The 19,630-nt window shown below is 51.3% G+C and overlaps 2 protein-coding genes across 2 annotated transcripts; both read right to left on the bottom strand.

Moving 5' to 3' along the window:
* Nucleotides 1-3,158: 3,158 nt before the first annotated feature.
* On the bottom strand, nucleotides 3,159-4,975 carry LOC106003379 (cortistatin-like). The gene is made up of 2 exons (XM_004741518.3): nucleotides 4,471-4,975; nucleotides 3,159-3,503 (listed from the first exon to the last, which is right to left on the bottom strand). The coding sequence occupies exons 1-2, from the start codon at nucleotides 4,570-4,572 to the stop codon at nucleotides 3,288-3,290; spliced, it is 318 nt and encodes a 105-aa protein (XP_004741575.1). The 5' UTR covers nucleotides 4,573-4,975; the 3' UTR covers nucleotides 3,159-3,287.
* Nucleotides 4,976-9,410: 4,435 nt separating this feature from the next.
* CENPS (centromere protein S) lies at nucleotides 9,411-19,356 on the bottom strand. The gene is made up of 5 exons (XM_004741517.3): nucleotides 19,072-19,356; nucleotides 16,426-16,549; nucleotides 15,667-15,700; nucleotides 11,321-11,387; nucleotides 9,411-9,677 (listed from the first exon to the last, which is right to left on the bottom strand). Exons 1-5 carry the CDS (start codon nucleotides 19,339-19,341, stop codon nucleotides 9,540-9,542), a joined length of 633 nt encoding a protein of 210 aa, XP_004741574.2. The 5' UTR covers nucleotides 19,342-19,356; the 3' UTR covers nucleotides 9,411-9,539.
* Between the last annotated feature and the right edge of the window lie 274 nt (nucleotides 19,357-19,630).

Raw genomic sequence — 19,630 nt, 5'->3', positions numbered from 1 at the left:
CTCGGCAGGGAGCCTTCTTCCCCCTCTCTCTCTGCCTGCCTCTCTGTCTGCTTGTGATTTCTCTCTCTGTGTGTGTCAAATAAATAAATAAAATCTTAAAAAAAAAAAAAGAGCACACTTTGCAATTACGAGGAAATGAACCAACAGGTTAATGGACAGATAGTGGATTTTCCTCAGCATTTCCCAACAGTTGTCTAAGAACTATCACCAAAATGTAGCTTTTCCTCCAGTTTACTATTATTTTAACAAGACAAGCACATGTATTTTTGATCCCTTAACTAATTATAAGTGGAAAAGATAAATCAGTGTTACTTTTATTAGTGTTACGACAAGCTAGAAATGGTAGCCCAGCTGCCCGTTGCCTCTTCCTTTCTCATCTAGAAACTGAAATTTTCCTTCTTTTTAAAACCTACCTAACTCTTCCTCTTCCGATTTATTCAAAATGGAACCCAGGGGCTCCCGGCTGGCTCAGTTGGCATAAGGTGCAACTCTTGATCTCTAGAGTTTGAGCCCCACACTAGCTGTAGAGGTTATTGAAATAAACTTTTTAAAAATGGAACCCATAGCGCTACTGAAGAAGCTGGTATTAGGATGTGGGTGATCCCTTCAGCAGGTGCTACTACATCAAGTTTTTTAAGTGTCTCCCATGAGCCTATTGGTCTGAGTTTCCTAAAGCCTAGAATGGTTTGCCATCAGTCCTGAAATAGGGCTACTAGGAAGGATTTCTGTCGAGTGTTCGTGTCACACTGAATTCTTTCTCAGCAGTTAAGGATCCATTCTGGTGCCAAATATTAGAAATAAATGCAAGAGGGGCGCCTGGGTGGCTCCGTCAGTTGAACGTGTGACTCTTGATTTCAGCCCATGATATCTCAGGGTCGTGGGATCGAGCCCCGCATTGGGCTCTGCCCACAGCATGGAGTCTGCTTGAGATTCTCTCTCTCCCCCTCTGCCCTTAACCCCCGCTCATCTGTGCTTCTCTCTCTCAAATAACAAGTTTTTAAAAAAGAAGCACGCAAGAATGAATTACAAGCTGTCCAGGTGCCGACGACCACATCTACACACTTGTCTATGTGGAGCTACACAAAGGTATACTTCGAGAAAAGTCTACGTGAAACCTGATGGTAGAAAATTGCCCTAATATACCCATTTCACCCTAATGTATATTCATCATGAGCATATTAATCTAGCCTACCATGCAGTTGCGGCCAGTTAACGTTTTATTAAGCCCCGGAACCAAATAAGGTAAGCTTAGACTTGACAGATGTCCTGCCAGTCTCATTAGCATAGCCTCATTATCCTTCAGATATTACTTAGTTCAAAGTTAAAAGTCCCCAATCCTAAGGACTCTGTATGTATGACCCCAGTTGAAACTGAAAAACAATGAGCAGGCTATTTCTTCTAGAAAAATCTTAAAAGACCAAGTTCTGAAGGTTAGCTGGCCCTTCAGGCTGGCATCCTGCACCAGGGCACTGACCCAATTACCGGTCTCTTAAAGCTGCTGTGTTTGGAAGTGTGGGTGCTATTAAGGCTCCTCGAACACATTATACTTTACTCAGCTCGTAATTATGAACACGAGCTCAGCGCCGCGGAAAACAGAACGGAACGGTCAGCAGTCCTCCGCGCCTGCTCCCCTGGTGTCCAGAGAAAAGACGATGACGATGCTCCTCCAGCCAGCCTTTGCCAAGCTTCCTCATATCAGACCCCCAGAAACTTCCCGTAACTCCACGTAGCTTCAAAGTTTAGCATCTAAATACCATCACCCTGGAAGTTTCCGTTAGAGTCTGTCATTCAAGAGCCATAAACGATACACAGAATCGAGCAAGGACATTGGGGCTATGGGGAGAATAAAGACCTGATTGGGGGTTTAGAAACTGACTTGTTCACCCATCATTTCACTGGACCAGCCCCAAATCCCAGTCCGCGTGCGGCTTGACAGCTGCTCGGCCTCAGATCACAGAAAAAGAAACGCCCCTCCTGCGTAGCCATCACTCATTGTCCCTTCTGTGGAAATTATTGAGGATCGGGAAAATGTCACAATTATGCACGTAACGATATCAATACATATATGAATCTGGGGGGCTCAGTCGGTGAAGCGTCTGCCTTCAGCTCAGGTCATGATCCCGGGGTCCTGGGATCAAGTCTCGCCTCGGGCTCCCTGCTCTGCGGGGAACCTGCTTCTCCCTCTGCCTCCCGCTCCCCCTGCTTGTGTGCCCACTCTGTCTTACATAAATAAATATATTTTTAAAAAAATACATGTATGCATCTGTCACGGAACAAAGCCTGGACCCTGTGATCCTGATAGTCTGGAATTAGAAGTTGAGGCAATCAGACCAGAGAGCAGCCCTGCTGTGTATTTGGTTTGAAATAAGGCCTTGGAGCAAACAGACTTCATTCTTCAAGACGCAAATGTAGAAGCTCTGATCCATGAAAGAACTGTAACAAATTAAAATTAAGTTGCTAATGAAAACCAGTGCGGGTATTTTATCAGAGCAGGTTTGAATGGAACTCTTCTTCTAAGTATGTGAACAGGAGAACATGCTTGAGAGCATGACATTTGTTTTTAAATTGGTTTTTGCCGAAACACAAGAAGTAATTATTTTGCCCTTGGAGCACAATGTTAAAAATTTGCCTCTGATACGAGGGAAATATTTTTTAAAATTAGACAATTTCTATGAAAACAAACTGAGTAAGATGTCATTCTGGATTCCTAAATATGTCACCTTTAGCTGTTTTAAATCAAAGTAAGGGAGAAAAAGGAAGACCTTCCAAGCACATAACGAAGGTGGAAAGAAAGCCCAGTGGGTCCCCTACAGCAGAAAACATGAAAATCTTTATCAAAATGTTCACTTTGGGGAGCGCCCTCCTGGATCAGTCAGTGGAGCACAGGACTCTTGATCTTGGAATTCTGAGTTCAAGCCTAACGTTGGGTGTGGCAATTACTAAAAATAAAATACATTTTTTTAAGATTTTTATTTTATTTTTTTGACAGAGATCACAAGTAGGCAGAGACGCAGGCACAGAGAGAGAGAGGAAAGCAGGCTCCCCGCCAGGCAGGGAGCCCGATTGGGGGCTCGATCCCAGGACCCTGGGATCATGACCTGAGCCGAAGGCAGAGGCTTTAACCCACTGAGCCACCCAGGTGCCCCTAAAAATAAAATATTTTAAGATATAAATAAATAAATAAAACTTTTCATATTACTCGGGAAGTAGAAGAAAGACCACAGCTGTTAATACATTTTATTCAGATGGTTCGTTACACTCCTTTGCGTGAGCGATGGGGTGGAGTTTTATTTGCAGGAGGAGAAGGTCTTCCAGAAGAAATCCTTGCAGGGTGTCTTCTCCCGCAGTGACCGCTGAGGGGGTGGGATGTCCTGTCGCTTGGCCGCCTCCCCGACTCCCCCTCCTGGGAAGGGAGCTGCACCCGCCTGGGACACCCACTGGTACCACCCAGACAGGAAAGTCAAGAGGCTGTTTTTCTTCATTTCCATCCCTTCCTGCAGATGCTTTTAAAAAGAAGCAGAGAACAAAGGAAAGAAAAATAATCAACCATCTGGTTCAGCCAGCATTAAAAGATCCATAATTCCTTCCTTTAAAAAAAAAAGATGTTTCAAAAGAATAAATCACATTTCCATTTAAAGGATGAGAAATTTAAAAAATAAAGGATGAAGAACTCAAGAGAACACTTTAATGAAATAGTTCTAATTAGAGAAGGAAAAGTTAAGAATTTTCAAAGAAAACAAATGGCTTGTTTGGCCCATAATCTTGGCCGAGGTCCTTCATTAGAAGAGGGCAGGGAATCTATCATCTTCCCCGCCGCCAAGACCGCCACCAAGCCCGGTCTGACTCCTGGATGTCCACAAATTACTCTTTGAGACAGATCAGATTGAGACGTGATATTCCCCTCTTTCAAATTCCTTAGAAAGCTTCTAGGAGTAACCTGATGATAAATGACTTGTCTGAAACTCATCTGGTAATTTTAGAGAAAAATCCATTTTTAATGGCCAACTTTATGTACTCTTTCTTGGAACTTTTTCAAAATGGGGGGGGGAAAAAAGAGAGAAAAATAAATCACCTTACAAAGTCACGAATTCTCACAACAGAAACTGTAATGATGTCAATGAATCTGAGCCAGTGAGAAGAGTCCCATACCTATAAATTAAGATTCTAGAAGCATGTGTGAATAATGCGGGCCGTTTCAAAGATGACGTGATGGAGATGGCCCGGCAGGGAGGCTCCCGCTTGAGTGTCTGAGCTCTCTGCAGGTTGCTGGGACCTCCGAAGGTAAACGAGAACCCGTGGTCTAAGAGGGGACATCCCGGGCCCCGGGGACAGCTGAAGGGCACACCGCAAGGGTCAGCCCTGCCTGCTGACTGTCCTACACACACTCGGCCCTGGAGACGGGGGCGATCCAAAGAGGCCAAGGAACGAGCCGCCCAGAAAGCAGGCTCGCCTGCCCGTCACGCTACTCACCTGGTCGTCGTGTCCCTTGAGGCCACCTTCCAGGGGCAGGGCCGCCGGGGCTGTGGCCCCCGACAGCAGCAGCAGCAGCAGCAAGCAGAGAGGTGGCGGCATTCTGAGGGCCGAAGCTCTGGGGCCGCTCGTCTTGGGCAGCCCCGAAGTCGGTGTTTTGTGCACTTGGGTCTCGTGGAGGGGTGGGGTGCGGGGGGGGGGGGCATTTTAATTAAGCTCCACCTGCAGCTGTGTTTCGGGTCTCTGTGCCTGTCAAAAGCCTGTGCCCCCGCTTCCCTCACACTCAGGCAGTGACGCACCTGCCGAAGCCATCAGTCCATAAAAGCGCTTTTGGAACAGAGTTAACCCCTTCATTAAAGCCGCCGACGGTGGCGCCAGTTGGGAGCGGAGCTGCTGACTTGGCGACACGTGCGCGGGCCCCCCGCGGCCCCGCTTCCCCGCGACCACGCGCGCGGCGGCAGGAAGCCGGAGCACAAAGCCAAGTGATTCCACACAATAGAAAATCAGCGGCGGCTGAGGAGCCGAGGAGCTGAAATTCCGCCCACGTGAGGTGTGACGGGATCCGCCGTGGGCCGACGAGACGAGGGGGCCTGGGGGGGTGCAGGGAGGTGCTCGGAGCACCCGGCGGTTCTCCCCAACGCAGGCAGGGAGGCTGCAAACCCAGACGCGAGGGCAGCAGGTGCCGGAGCGCGGGGCCGGCCCCGGAGGGACCTGCTACTTCCGACTCGACGCCCTGCACTTGACCGGCTCTCCCGGGAAGGCCCGACCCTGGAGTCCTCCTCTGCGCCGCCCGCGGGGGCTTCCCCTTCCCTGGCCCCGGTTTGAGAATTCCACAGGCAAATGCGCAGACCGTCTTCATCCAACTGAGACAGCTGGTAAACTGAGTCACTGGCCACAGACCTGCCACACGGGCCAGCAGCCACGGCCAGGTTCCAAGTGGAAGAGTGAAGCCACCGAGGGGACGGCTCTCTCCAAAAGTGAAGACGGACGGACCCTCTCAGTTTTCCAGAGTCCTGGTTCACACCCCTGCCCCCCCCCCCGGAAATCTCCATCTTCAAGCCCAGCTCTGCGGAGGCTTGTGGCCACTCTAGGCCAAATGGGGGTGGCCCAAGGAGTCGTGGGTCATCACCGCAGGCTGCTTGGTCCTTTCTTTACATACAAAAATAATGTGGTTTTTTTGCCTAAGAAAATTCCCACAAATGGTATTAAAAATTGAGATTTTTTTTTAAACATTTTTTTTTAAAGATTTTTATTTATTTTTCAGAGGGAGAGCGAGCACAGGCAGACAGAGTGGAAGGCAGAGTCAGAGGGAGAAGCAGACTCCCCGTGGAGCAAGGAGCCCGATGTGGGACTCGATCCCAGGATGCTGGGATCATGACCTGAGCCGAAGGCAGCTGCTTAACCAACTGAGCCACCCAGGCATCCCGAGATTTTTTTTTAATTCAATAGATTCCATGCCCAGCATGGGGCTTGAACTCATGACCCTGAGATCAAGGATCCCTTCCTCTACTGACTAAGGCTGCCGGGTGCCCCCCAGATGGAGAGATTTTACAGATGAGAAATTCACAGCAGCTCAGCCTGCTTCCTCTTGCCGAATTTACTGGACGGACTTCTTGGACACTCTGAGCACCTGGCACGCATCCACAGAACTGCGCAGGACCCATGCCGCCCACGCTAGAGGGGCCGGGAGAGCCCTAGCCAGGGGGTAGCACCCACAGCCCACGAACGGAAGCACGGCTCCAGCGCGATGGGAGTGTGCCGGGGAGGGTGGGTGCCACGGGGGGAGGAAGGCCACGTGCCCTCTCATTACGGGCTGCCTTTAAGCCAGCGGCCACTGGTCTTGGTCCTTCGAGGAGAGGGCTGAAGGTTTGGCTCCTGGCCTCTCTGTGGCCTGTTGCCTTATCTGTAAAATGGGGCTACAAAAAGACAGTACCTTCTTACCTCCTCAGAGAGCTGTTGTGAGGACCAACAACTGTCCCGCCTGTGAAGACCCCAGCCCACGCAGAGCCCACAAGAGGCACGGACATCGGGCAGCGCTAAGACGAAGACATTCTCCATCCTTCTCCATGTGGGAGTCCCCCCCCGCCCCGACAAGAGCCGGGCAACCCAAGCGCTCCCACTTACTCCACCAGCACATCTTCCACGCCGGGGTCCGGGTATCCCGGGTGCCTGCCGCGAGCCCCACACTGCACAAGGCGCCCAACCTCACCTCTCCGGCCCAGAGCCTGCCCTCCGGAAGCTGATAACCTAAGGTTTTAGGCAAGAACATGTTCCTGGAAAGATGTCAAAAGGGAACTTCTGATTAGAAGGAGCTCAGTCCTGAATTATTTTAAACAAGAGTGCTCCTTCTAAAGGTCCAAATGGAACCGAGAAAGTTTGAGGGTGGAATTTTTCTCTTAAGTACAGAAGAAACCTAAGAGCGAGCGTCCTGTCACCAGAAGGGCTCTTGTCCCTGGAGAATGTTGCCGGAGTTCCCAGGTCGTGGGGAACCTGGACTAAAGGACCCCGAGGGGCTCTTTAGAAATTCCACAGTTCAGTAAAGGAAGAAACTTGTCCCAGTGAAGGCTTTCTGTGCCATACAGGTTTTATTATTTTTTATTTAAAGATTTTATTTATTTATTTGACAGAGATCACAAGTAGGCAGAGCGAGAGGAGGAAGCAGGCTCCCCGCTGAGCAGAGATCCTGATTCGGGGCTCGATCCCAAGATCCTAGGATCATGATCTGAGCTGATGGCAGAGGCTTAAACCATTGAGCCACCCAGGCGCCCCTGGACCTTACAGGTTTTAAAGCCTCGGCTGTGCTTGAGCGCGCGCAGACCTCTCCCGGCACATTCCAGCTGCCGCTGTGTGCAGAAAGGGAGGCTTTCAGTTCCCAGACTCCGCTGAGTTTTAGTAATAACACGTCACCAGCGGCCCTTTATTTCAAGTGCTTCAAGAAAACTGGTCTAACAAGAAGACAGCAAGTATTATAAACGGAAGTTGCCCCCTTCTATGTGACCAGGACACATTCCTTCCAGAGACACCCACTTCCTTATCTGGTTCATCGCCTGGTAAAGGGTTAATAGGTTCAAGTTTAGGGGAGCTTCTAGGACTCAGGAAGCCAGCCCGCGGAGGCAGGGCCCTCCATTAAGTCCGTTCTGCCATCTCTCCCCAAAGACGGAATCACACAGAATGATCACTGTGGACATTCCAGAGTGAGCGAAACCCCACGTGGAGCATATGGGGGCGGGGGGAGGCCGCTTCAGAGAACCCAGGAAAGGGAGTCGGCTCTTCCTCGCAGAGTCCGACCCCTCCTGTGCTACAAGCCATGAAAAATGTGTTGTAAGCCTTCTCATCTGAAGTATAAACAGGACATGAGGGGGACTCAGTGGGTGAAGCATCTCCCTTCAGCTCACGTCATGATCTCAGGAGTGCTGGGATCGAGCCCCCCATCGGGCTCCCAGCTCCTCGGGGAGTTCGCCTCTCCCTCCCCTCCCCTCCCCTTATGTGCGCGCACTCTCTCTCTCTCTCTCTCAAATAAATGAAATCTTCAAAAACATAATCATACATAAATGTGCAAATACACCAAAAGATAACTTGAACATCAAGTCGAGTTTCCGACCTGGCTAGAAAATTTCATCGACATACCCAGGCCAGGGCCAGGGTCCCCCCCCAACCGCTCCCCCCCGCCCTGTAACCAGACGCGGGACCCCCATGGCACCCAGAGTTCTCCACTTCCAGTCCCGTGGATGCGGAGTTCAGAGCGCTATGGAAGCCATCAAAACGAGACCCCCAGCAGCGGCCCTCCTCATTCCCTCTGTCACGCACGCCCTATCTCGCGGATGAGAAGACAGGGCTACAGGGAGTCACACCGCCACTGGAGTCGCGAGGCCCGGAGGTCCATCCCTGTCTGTGGCCCTGCGGCAAGTCTGCCGCATCCGGCCGCCCGCGTCGCCTGATGCGGACGTACAGAGCCAACCCGGCAAGGAAGCTGCGCCATCCGGATCTTGGCGGGAGCAGGACGTTCAGGACAGAAGCTTTAAGATTCCTTTCTCTCACCTGGTGTGACACTTGACACAGTGTGACTATGAAGCTTGTGTCCAGGGCCCTCCTGTGCCCACAGTTTATGTGTTCCCTCGAGAGCCAACTGTTGTGGGGTGTCTTTTGCTGACCCGTATCTGTCCTGTTCTCTCGCCCCCTCCTTGGGCGTGAGCACCCCCCAGGGTGAATACCATCTCGACCAGTCAGCAGACCTGGGCAGCGTGCCCACCTCTTCAAGCCTCAGTGTGCACATCAGTAAAGTGGGGAGAATCAGACCCACCCCGTAAGGCTGTGAGGGGGCACGGAGGTGCATGCGGAGCCCGGGGAAGCCTGGTCCAGAGAAGGCTCCCGAATGCAGTCCCGTTCCTTATCCCTCCTGCCCCAGCAGGCACGGGGATGCCCTGGGCGCCCCTGACACCTCGCGGAGGAGACAGCAAGACTGCAAGCTCCGGCCCTCACAGATCGAACCAGAGCCCCACACATAGAAGTGCTGGCGAATGGAGGTTTTCCTCTCAAGCAAAGTCTTCGCCCCATAGAACCACAGTTAAACTACAAGGTGGCCAGAGAAAAGTGGCATAAGCTATTTCTGGAGAAAATCACCTTTAAAAATGGACATTTTCCAAACGTGCACCTGGGAAAGTCCCATTTACCTCCTGGTCACACGTGATGCAGGCTTAAAAACCACACCGGCGAGCGATGGAACTAACAAAACAGCTTTAAGGATAAGTTTGAATAAAGAATAAAGAAGATGTTTGCTTGAAAAAGTCGAGCACATGGCACTGTGGCCACCACTTGATGAACGACGCCAGTGACCACTTGGGCCCCTGTGCTGGCACGGGGGGGACACACGGAGCCTTCCGCTCCAGCGTCTCCCACTTGGACACTAGCTTTTGCAGCCAATGACTCAGAGAACCAGCCCAGCAAGCCTCTTAGCCTTTTATTTTAATCTCTACTGACCCCTTCGAAAGAAAATCCCTTTGTGGCAGCGCTGCTCCCAGCTGCACCCCCTGCCGGAGGCCGCGGCTGCCGGTGGCCACAGGGTCACAGGGTCAAGAACTGTCCTTGCCAGCAGCCGCGGCCGCAGCCACTGACTTGGTGTTGTCATCCTCTAGTTTCTTCTTCTTCTTCGATTTTTGTTCTGTGTTAAACTGAGTGAGCTCTTCGTTTTTCTCTGTGATGTATTTTAGCTGCCAAAAAAAAAAAAAAAAAAAAAAAATTAAAGAATTACATTTTGGCTGGTTGTGAAGCCACTGTATAAGCCTAGGAGAGGGGAAGGGAGTCTCACCCCTCCTAACCGCCCCCATCCAAAGAATTCGGGTGGAAAACCCTGGGTTACATTCCTCAGAGTGAAACAGAACTTCCAATTTGTTTCTGGAAGAAGCAGTCAACTCCAGACATCAAGGGACGGCTGCCCATGCTGCTACCCAACAGGCAGGAGCTCCTCGAGTGCCCGGAAGAGTTAAAATGTGGGGCGAGCAGAAGGCACGCCAGGCCTACGTATACTGCCAAGCCCCGGGACCATCCACACCCGCTCAGCACATTCAGCTAGCATCGCGGAGCAGCTGGAGGGAAATACTCCAGTCCCGATCATCGGGGAGAATTTTACAAAACTATGTAAATTTTACCAACTCCACAACTCTGTCATGAAAAAAAAAAATTAAAAGCCCAAAATAGAAACAGTATTTGGAAGTAAACATATGTCCAACACACAGGTAACTTCCCAGCTAATATTCTAAGATGACTGGCACTGCACATTCCTTTGCAAAAGGCAGACCCGGCTCGCCGAAGCTGGCCAGCTACCAGCCGTGACCCACACAGAACGGCTGGAGAGAGTGAAGTATCTTCCCTGAGGACACACAGCACCGCCTGCCACCTTAGCTGTTTTCCTTAGAAATCACATCATCCTTAACCTTGACTTCTACTTTGGAGAGAGGGTATTAGAAAAAAGAGCCCAATGGAAGCAGCACCAGATTCTGGGCTAGACCGTCTGGGTTCGGCTACCCACCCGAGAGCTCCGTGTTTAGCTCTGCAAGGTTCTGGAACTCCACAAAATTGGGCTAATAAATTGTGTTATGAAAAGTCCTCAGGGGGTGGTTATGAGGTTTAAATAATACATGTAAAATAATACCTACAAAAGCCCCCTGTAAACTGTCAACTGTTACGCAACTACTGATTGAGCTCCTGCTGTATGCCCGGCCCTATTCTGGGCACCGCAGATGGAAGCAGAGGAGAGACAAAGGTTTGCCCTGGCGGCGCGCTCATGACGGGGAAGGGAACGGATCCTCACTGCCAGGATTAGACAAAGTCAGAAAACCTCAGCTGCCCTGGGTCTGGCCCGGGTCGCGGCCACTGGCCAGGGATGATCACAGCATCAGCTGGAAAATGAGGGTGTGGCCAAGACGACGTCTAGATTTCTCTGGAGAGATAGAAACCTGCTCAGTTTTCTGTCCATTCTGGCTGTGCGGACCTTCCTTCCATACCCGGCCATCAGAGCTGTGGGCGACGCAGCACAACTCTCCCACACGCTCTAGCCTGTGGCCTGTCTCTGACACCGTGCGCTAAATGAAACACAGGGCCAAAGTTTTGAGATATTACGAAAAAGGCAAATTATGAAATCTAGAGAGTGCTGATTAGAAAATTTCAAATTGGCTTAGCAAGATCCATCATAATGAAAGAGAGACTATAAATTGCGGGCGGGTCTGAATGGTTCAACCCTCTCTCGTTTTTAATGCAAGGTGCCCCGGGGAATCGCTTCATGGCTGGAAGTGATTAATTGGGAATAATGTATTCTGATGGGAAAGGGGAGTGAGGAAAGAAATTCATCTCTCACCAGTGAATTACTCCTCCTGGCTAAGAGCTTCACATCTTCGGTGTTAATTGTGCTTCTTTTCGCATGTCTGTAGAAAGGGCAGGAACAATTCACCCAAATGTTTAGTATCACTTCGAGTTTTGATGAAACCCAAAAGTTCATGGTCAGACTCCAAACTAGCAAGGATCTCTAAGTAGCTCATCTTTTTAGATTAAATTCATTAAGCAACAATGACATAAAAATGAGTAGAGTGACTTCGCCAAGACACTAATTAAATAAAGAGACCAAGGAAGCAGCAGCCCATCTGTCTGTCGTCCGCCACCCGAGGCCACGGGGGCGCGAGTGGGCACTTGCTTGGGCACAGCGGCCACACGGAACACGGCAGGAAGCGCACGCGGCACGTCTGCGCACGCCTTTAGTGGAAAGAGAAAGTGGCACCGTACCTCACGGCACAAAGATCGCCTCTGCTTAAACCGATGTGAAGCAGAACAAAGATCCCAAGACCCCGAAGCTCTTCTCCGAGGGCTGAATGACAGGAAGCAGCTCAGGCAAACATCCCCCCCACACCACACCTCCCAGCAAGACACAGCCGAGCTAGAACGAAGAACGTCCTTTCAACTGGGGATGGTGTCTTGCTCACAACTCGGACTCGAATTCTCATTCCGGGCCTCTTAACTTTGCTTTAAAAGGTAATTTCAGATAATAAGCTCTAGTGAATAATTTATTGCTCTAATTACACCATTTTTTAAAGATTTTTATTTATTCACTTGAGAGAGAGAATGAGAGAGCATGAGCAGGAGGAAGGGGCAGAGGGAGAGAGAGAAGCAGACTCCCCGCCGAGCAGGGACACTGACATGGGACTCAATCCCAGGACTCCAGGATCATGACCTGAGCCACGCAGGCGCCCCTAATTACACCATTTCTTACTTCCGCCAAAAGTAAGTAGAAACTTTGCTCACAGGAATAAGTAGGCATCTTCGTAACCTCAATAACCGGTAGACTGGCCAACACAGTCCTCCTGACTATTTGTTCCGTTAAAGATAAAACTACAGGGGCGCCTGGGTGGCTCAGTGGGTTGAGCCGATGCCTTCGGCTCAGGTCATGATCTCAGGGTCCTGGGATCGAGCCCCGTATCGGGCTCTCCGCTCAGCGGGGAGCCTGCTTCCTCCTCTCTCTCTCTCTGCCTGCCTCTCTGCCTACTTGTGATCTCTCTGTCAAATAAATAAATAAAATCTTAAAAAAAAAAAAAAAGATAAAACTACAGAAATTACACTCCATAATTTGGCTCAACTAAACCATCACATCCCACTAAATGTGCAGGTGGCCGTGTCCTCGCCTCACGACTGACAGCATCTGCCCGTGGCGACAGATTCCACTGCAGGAGACAACTTCTAATTAGCCATCCGCAAGGCCCAGCAGAGAAGGGGAAGAGTCAGAGGGGAGATCAGAGCCGCCACAAAGCAGGGTGCCAGGCCACAGACATACCAGGAGGAGGAGGGGGCGGTTAGGTGCCACGGACACAGCGTGATCCCCAGACACACGCTCGGGCCGCTCTGCTGGTTTTCACATTCTTCACAAAGTGCCACAAAAGGAACAAGCAGGAGGAAGCAGCATAGTGACCTGTTTGCAGAGTAAGGTTCGTTGATCTGTTCGCAAGGAAGTGTTTGGGAAACCACAAGGCTGAGCCTCTCCGCTACTCAGCTTGGTATGTGCCAGCTCTGCACCCCGCTTTAATGCCAGCGCCTCCCTAAACAGAGCAGCCCGCACATCAGACACTCTCTAAATCAAACCACCGACTCCAGAAAATTACCCAGGGGGAAAATTACAAAGCAGTTTTTCATGTAACACTTTTAGCAACACAGGTTTTAAAGACTATTCCCAAAATGTTCCTAAAATCTATTTACTGTCTCGTATCTATCTTCTTCAAAATGTGACATCTTTAACCCGTTAACGGTATCAGGTGACTGGAGATTTCAAAGCCAAGTAAAGGAAATTCGCAACTTAAATTGGGAAATGATTTTCCATAGTTTACAGGTGAACTGTATCAAATTCAAACCCCTTTCCTCATGGAAACAATGTTATAAATCCCCATTCGCTCCCCAGCCAGCTTACAAAGAGCATTTAATACACAGCTGCCTGAAACAGCACTTCAGACTCCTTGCAGGACTCACAGTTCTAGAAGACAGTGGCCTCGGGGAAAACACGAAGCCACAGGATAAACAAAGCTTACCTTCTGGGCATATCAATTCTATTCCATGATATACTTAATTTTTTTTTAATTTTATTTATTTATTTGAGAGAGAACGAGCGAGACAGTGAGCATGAGCAGCGAGGAGAGGCAGAGGGAGAAGCAGACTGCGCCTACTGAGCAGGGAACCCGATACGGGGCTCGAGCCCAGGACCCCAGGATCAGGCCCTGAGCCAAAGGCAGATGCTTAACGGACTGGGCCACCAGGAGCCCCCTTACCCCCACCTTGTGATAAACTTTAAAACAGGATTTTTTTTTTTATATGGCAGCAAACTGAAGTATTACGAAAATAGACAAAGGACAAATCTTCAAAGAAAATCCCCAGTTGTGTTGGCTCAGGGTTCAGAGGGCAGGGGGAGCAGGGGCAGCTCTGGAGGACACAGAGGGGAGGCATCTCTTAGTAAGCCTCTCCCTCTCCCACTTCGGCAACAGCACCAGCCAGCATCCTTACACAGATCCCCTGACTTAGGTGATGCCCTTCCTAGCTTACAGTCCAAGCGACACACACCCCTCTGCCCCCACCCACCAAGCAGCCAGCAAAAAAAAATCAACCTCTTTATGCAATCATAAAACACCCAGTCCTGAAAGCTCAATGTATTATAATGCTAAATATTTCCAATTCCATTCTTATTTCTAGTATTTTTTACCGAAGCACCTAAAAACACTCGTTGTCTTTTCCCACAGCAAACACAGAAAAGGCAGGTAAAGTCGTGACTGGGGGCTTCCTGCTGGCATCTACCTGGGAGAGGCCGGAGAGGCCCAGAAACGCGCTCCAATGCGCAGGACAGGCCCCACCGCAACCCGGAATGAGCCAGGCCAAAATGCCAGCGGTGCTGAGATGTAGAAACCCAGCTTGGTGCTGATCCACTCTATGGTCAAACCAAATAATCATGAGCTTACATATTTCATTTCTGTGCCACCCTTCGTAATAAACAGAATTTGTATTTTCCGAAAAAAGGAACGACGTGGCAAGAGGGGTGACACATTGTGATCGCAGGGGACATGGTGGGGGAGGTAACGGGCGTCGCGTAAGGAGCCACCACCTGAATTTACAACGAAGAAATGGCAGGCACTGTTAGTATCCCGTAATGTTATCTCACCCCTTTTGGCCAAGTTGGCGATGCTGAGTGGTTTTTAGGGATTCCTATACACAGGGACAGGAAAGATTTAGAGCCTGCCCTGAGACCCTACTGCTTTAATTCACTCAAAACACTCACCCCAGCAACAAAGTGCTGAGAGGAGCAAGGTGAAAGCTTGGGCTGCGGGAGAGGCTGGCACCGCCTCAGAGGTGGGAGCAAATTGGAAAGCGTTAGCCCTTCGCGGCCCCCGTCACTCAAACTGCTCCGTAAAAGCAGTTCGTTGCGATTGTTTTCAATTACCTGAGATACTAATTGAAGAGACGAGCATAAATCACATGTAAAAGCTCAAGGTTCCCCACTAAAAGCAAGTCACCCACTTCTCAAGGAATGTGTCTCTTTGGTGACAGACGCCGCGAACCTGAGGCTGAGCGCAGCAGGCACTGGGTGCCGGCGGCTGGGTGCTGGGTGCTGGGCGCTGCCACAGCAGGCACACGGCGCCCTGCGGGACACACACACCCTGCGCGCTCCTACCCCTCGAGCTGTTCTTTGTTCCTTTTATTTATTTATTTACTTATTTACTTATTTATTTGACAGAGAGAGATCACAAGTAGGCGGAGAGGCAGGCAGAAAGAGAGGAGGAAGCAGGCTCCCTGCCAAGCAGAGAGCCCCATGCGGGCCTGATCCCAGGACCCTGGGATCACAACCTGAGCCGAAGGCAGAGGCTTCAACCCACTGAGCCACCCGGGCGCCCCTCTTTGTTCCCTTTAAACCGGGAACTGAACAACTCTGCTTCTTTGACAAAAAGTACTCAGAAGAGATTTTAAAAACAAAAATGCCAAATCAAGTCTGAATGAATGTGATTAAAACAGATGTTCTATTCTTGCAGAATCACGATGAGGGATGAGCTTCCAATAAATCCACACACACACACACACACACACACACAAAATCTGAAAGCTCTCCTGAAATGCACCAGCAGATGGAGAGAGCGAATAGGACGTCACCACACACGGCATCAGACACGTAAGCTCTCTACCCACCTTGCAAACATTTCAAGGTCTTTGGCAAAAGTTTCTGAAAGAGAAAAAGAAGTACTTTAGCGATCTTCATGTCAATCTTATTTCGGAAGGTGGCAAAGTGCAACCTCAGCTCCCACAACACAGTGACTAATGCATCGAGCCTCTTCTGCGGCGGGAGGAGGCACTTCGGGTCACCCCATCCCTGGACAGGAGCTTTTCACTGGTTTTGACTTTTTCTATCTTGGGAGCCTTTAGCCTGGTTTGTGTATTTTATTCATTATGACCTCCTTGTCATAATTGTGGTCATTGTGGCCACACCTCTCCTTCCATGAAACTAGTCCTTAGCTTTAAATTTTGCTACAAGTTAAGGCTTGAGAGGACATTCATTTCCCTGGATGTTGGGCAGATACCAATGCCATAAGCTCAGCTGTCTTATGAACATGGCATGGGCGATATAAAAATGTTATAAAGCGATGAGATAAAAATGTAATGTCTATTACATTGTCTATTACAATGTCATGTCTATTACAATGTCTATTACACTAATGTTCCAGGTACTTTAAAACAGAAGAAATAAAAGGATTCATGCCCAGTGGTTAGGTATCAGAAGTAGATGTTTTCATAAAACATCTGAATCTTACAGCCAAGAAAAGGAATGTTTCATGAATAGTACCCAACGGTAATGTTCTCCACCTGTTGGTAGGACCAGCCACACGTTTTTCCCGGGCAAAGCTACTTGGGGGATTTCTATCCACAGAGAAGAAGGCCCTGGCTTCATACCGCACTGGCGGAAGGTCAGCTCCGAGATCGCTGCGATGGTTTGTTTGCTGAAAGGCATCTCTCTGTCTGATGCGACCTCCTCGCAGAGACAACCAACAGTGTAGTGGACGGCTGCTTTCAGCCTCTGAAGCAAAAAAGCAAAATACTTCATGGGTGAGGTTGCAGATAAGAGCTCTCCGCGTCTCTGAAAATTAAGACGGAGGAGAGGGTCTGCTCAGCCTAATTCCTTCAGCACTTTCCATAATGGCTGCGTGACTTTTCGAGTGTACTAATAAATTAGTGAGGCCCTCTGGAGTGTGACTTGGAGAAACATTACTTCCTTGCTAATGGTTATGATTTAGGTCAAGTAAAGATAAGGAATTACAATGGCAGGTCAGCGGGGAGAAAAGTGAGACTCGCACTTGCAAAATATCTGCATGATTTCACCCAGATATTCCACAAACACGCACCCTTTCCTACTGAGCAAAAGCATATGCTAGGTGTTTCGGAAACAATGAAAAACCAGACAAGAGTTACTGTAGTGAAATGTGAAAGGATCCCACCCCTCTGCTGCGTCTCTGCCAGCCTCAGGCCCACATGCGACAAAGGACAAACACTCAGGACCATGCTGAGAAAGGCCTAGGAGGACACCTCCTACCTTCTTTTGATTTGTTAACTTGCTAGCCTTCCCTGTTCCTTACCAGGACCCTCACTGTTCCTTAGCAACCCTTTTAGATACTCAAGAACAGAGCTTTCCCTTGCAGAAGAGCAAAGAAGCAAAATAAAGCCAGGCCAAGATCTCAGTCTGCTGTCAACAAACTTACTGTGCCCCTGGATGTGCTCCTCCTCTATGCTAGAGACAGAACTGAACTGGACAGGGGGGGCAGCTGAACCCCAACAGCATAAATTCTACTAGCACGTGTTCACAGCTGAGACCGGAGGAGGAGGAACTGCAGAAACACGGGTCCAGGACCCCCCGGGAAAGGCCAGAGAGATAAGCAAGGGCAATGACCTTTCTTAGTTTCAGATGTCAAAAGGTAAGTTGAGGCCTATGGTAGGAGAAGACAAAGAGGCCATCACCCTGGGAGGGATAAAAAGCCTCCCTGGTCATCTTTTTTATGTACAGGTGGGGGTGTCATTACAGGAACAGGACAGGGAGCCTTCTGAATGTTCCAGAAGTTTTCTGTCCCTCCTCCTTCTGCATGTTCCTGGACCAGGCCAAGTGCCTTCTTCAGTGATGCAGACAACCCTGCACTTCAAGGCTGAACCCCTAGATCCTGATTGGCTCAAGGGCAGGACCCTGACAGTTTCGTTCCCTCCTGTCCACCCAGCGCCAAGAACAGCGGAGGAATGAGCGGCAGCCTGCTCGGCCCATCTCTGCAGCCTTACTCATTTCTTCAGCGAGCACCGACTGTCCACAGGAGGCCAGGCTCTGGACTAGGGTCTGAGAATACAAAACTGGAGAAGACAGCCCAGCTCTCAGAGCTGATCTCCCAGGACACCTTTGCCACCAGTGGGCTCTTCAAAACCGTCCACGTCAGGAAAAGACGGAGAAGGTGGAGGAGAACCGTTCCAGGGAAGATCAAAGAGACAGGATGACTAAATTCAAGTTATGCCCCTTGACTGGATCCTGGATGAGAGAAAAAAGACCAGTAGGAGAAACAGCTTCGGGACAACTGGGGAACTGTGCGAACGGACAGAACGTCGGGCAAGAGGATTTTCCCAACAGTGAACTGCCTGAGTGTGGTACTGGAGGTCACGGACGGAAGTGCACACCCCGTCACTTCGTACGAAGGTACGAAGGTACGAAAACTTAACGGGAAAGTGTGAAGATACCCGCAGTGAAATCGCCAGTGACTCAGAAAAAAAGAGCAAAGGAGTGAATGCAGCCAAGCGCTAGCAACGGGTGACTGCGGGTTCAAGGCACGCGGCTGCTGCGTGCACTAGTCCCGCAACTTTCCCCGCAACCGTGCGCTTCCCGAGAGAAAGGCAGGCGGTGCGCAAACAGCTCCCGGGCACTGAGCTCATTCCCGGCTCTTCAGTTCACCCTCTTCGGGGCGGCCGCCCTGGTTCTTGCTTTTTACCTCCTCAGGGCGTTGCGGTTCGGTCTCGGGCCTCCGCGCCGGGCGCTGGTTCCTGGCGCTGCCCGCAACCGCCCTGGGAGGAGGGTCCGGTCGCTCGGCTTCTGCGGACGGGCCGGCCGGGCCGGGGCAGAGCCGCGCGCCGCTCGGGCTGCGGGGCCGGGGCTGGGACCCACGCGGGAAGGAGCCGGCCGGCCATCGGGCTCGCACGCCGTCCCCGCGTCTGCAGGTCGGAGCGCGCACGTCCCGGCGGCGACGAGCCGGCCCCGCGCGGAGGGCTTCGCCGGGATCCCCTTTCGGGGCGCACACCCTATGCTCACCACGGCCGGGTCTTGAGAAGGCCGACCGGCTGTCCCAGCCAGAAGGCGGCTCCCCTCCGCCCGACTCCAACCCGCGTTGCCCTGGAGACCGCCTCCCAGCAACCCCCGCGGCAGCCCAGCTGGCGCAAGCGCAGGCGGCCGGAGCGCGCTCTCCGCCCCCGGGAACGCGCCCCCAGGAGCGCGCGGCGGAGGCTTCCGGGGCTTTCCCTCTCCGGAAGCTCGACGCCGTCCTCCCCCAGCCCGGCGGGGACCCGACTTTCCCGTACCTGTTGGTAGGAGAATCGCTGCTGCTCCTCGGCCGCTCCGTCTTCCTCCTCCTCCATCACAGCAGGGCAGACCCCAGCAGGCGCGCGAGAGCAGAAGGAGGCGGTGGCCGGGAGGAGCGCGTCGTATTTCCCGCCGCGGCGCCGGGCGACGGGCCGCGCGGTGGGACAAAGCGCGAAGCTCCAGGTCGGCGCGCCGCGCGCGCCCTCTGGCGGCCGTTCCGGGAACGTTCCTTCGCGGTCCGGGGGCGGGGCCCGGCGGCGCAAAGCCATCTCCCCGCCGCGCTGGCCCCCCACCAGCTCCCCGCGGCTGGGTCCCTGGATGGCGGCTTAGTCGAGCCGTCGGAAAGAACGCGTGTGTGCAGGGACAGCGTCGCCGGGCGGCATCCTTCCCTGTAAAATGCGTGGGGCTCTAACTTCCGCAGGCCTTGCAGAATCCACCCCTTGTCCGTAACTGTGTCGCCAACAGCCGCGTTAGGACGTCAGTCTGCAGATATCTGCTGGATGACTGTCCCGTTCGGCAGCGCAGTCAATGAGTAGGTGACACAGCAGAGGCTCAGTC

The sequence above is a fragment of the Mustela putorius genome, unplaced genomic scaffold, assembly GCF_011764305.1.
Source record: "Mustela putorius furo isolate JIRA1106 unplaced genomic scaffold, ASM1176430v1.1 tig00003853_pilon_pilon_pilon, whole genome shotgun sequence".
In the NCBI taxonomy this organism is placed as follows: Eukaryota; Metazoa; Chordata; class Mammalia; order Carnivora; family Mustelidae; genus Mustela; species Mustela putorius.
This window is presented reverse-complemented; position numbering and strand designations above follow the sequence as displayed.

Bases quoted from the DNA above. Each gene is read 5' to 3' on its own strand.
- CENPS (XM_004741517.3), bottom strand. From the start codon at position 19,341: ATGGCTTTGCGCCGCCGGGCCCCGCCCCCGGACCGCGAAGGAACGTTC. The intron at 16,550-19,071 runs GTACGGGAAAGT...TTTTTGCTTCAG, and splicing joins AGCGATTCTCCTACCAACAG to AGGCTGAAAGCAGCCGTCCA. The intron at 9,678-11,320 runs GTGAGAGATGAA...TTTTTTTGGCAG, and splicing joins CCAGGAGGAGTAATTCACTG to CTAAAATACATCACAGAGAA.
- LOC106003379 (XM_004741518.3), bottom strand. From the start codon at position 4,572: ATGCCGCCACCTCTCTGCTTGCTGCTGCTGCTGCTGCTGTCGGGGGCC. The intron at 3,504-4,470 runs GTGAGTAGCGTG...TCTTTTTAAAAG, and splicing joins TCAAGGGACACGACGACCAG to CATCTGCAGGAAGGGATGGA.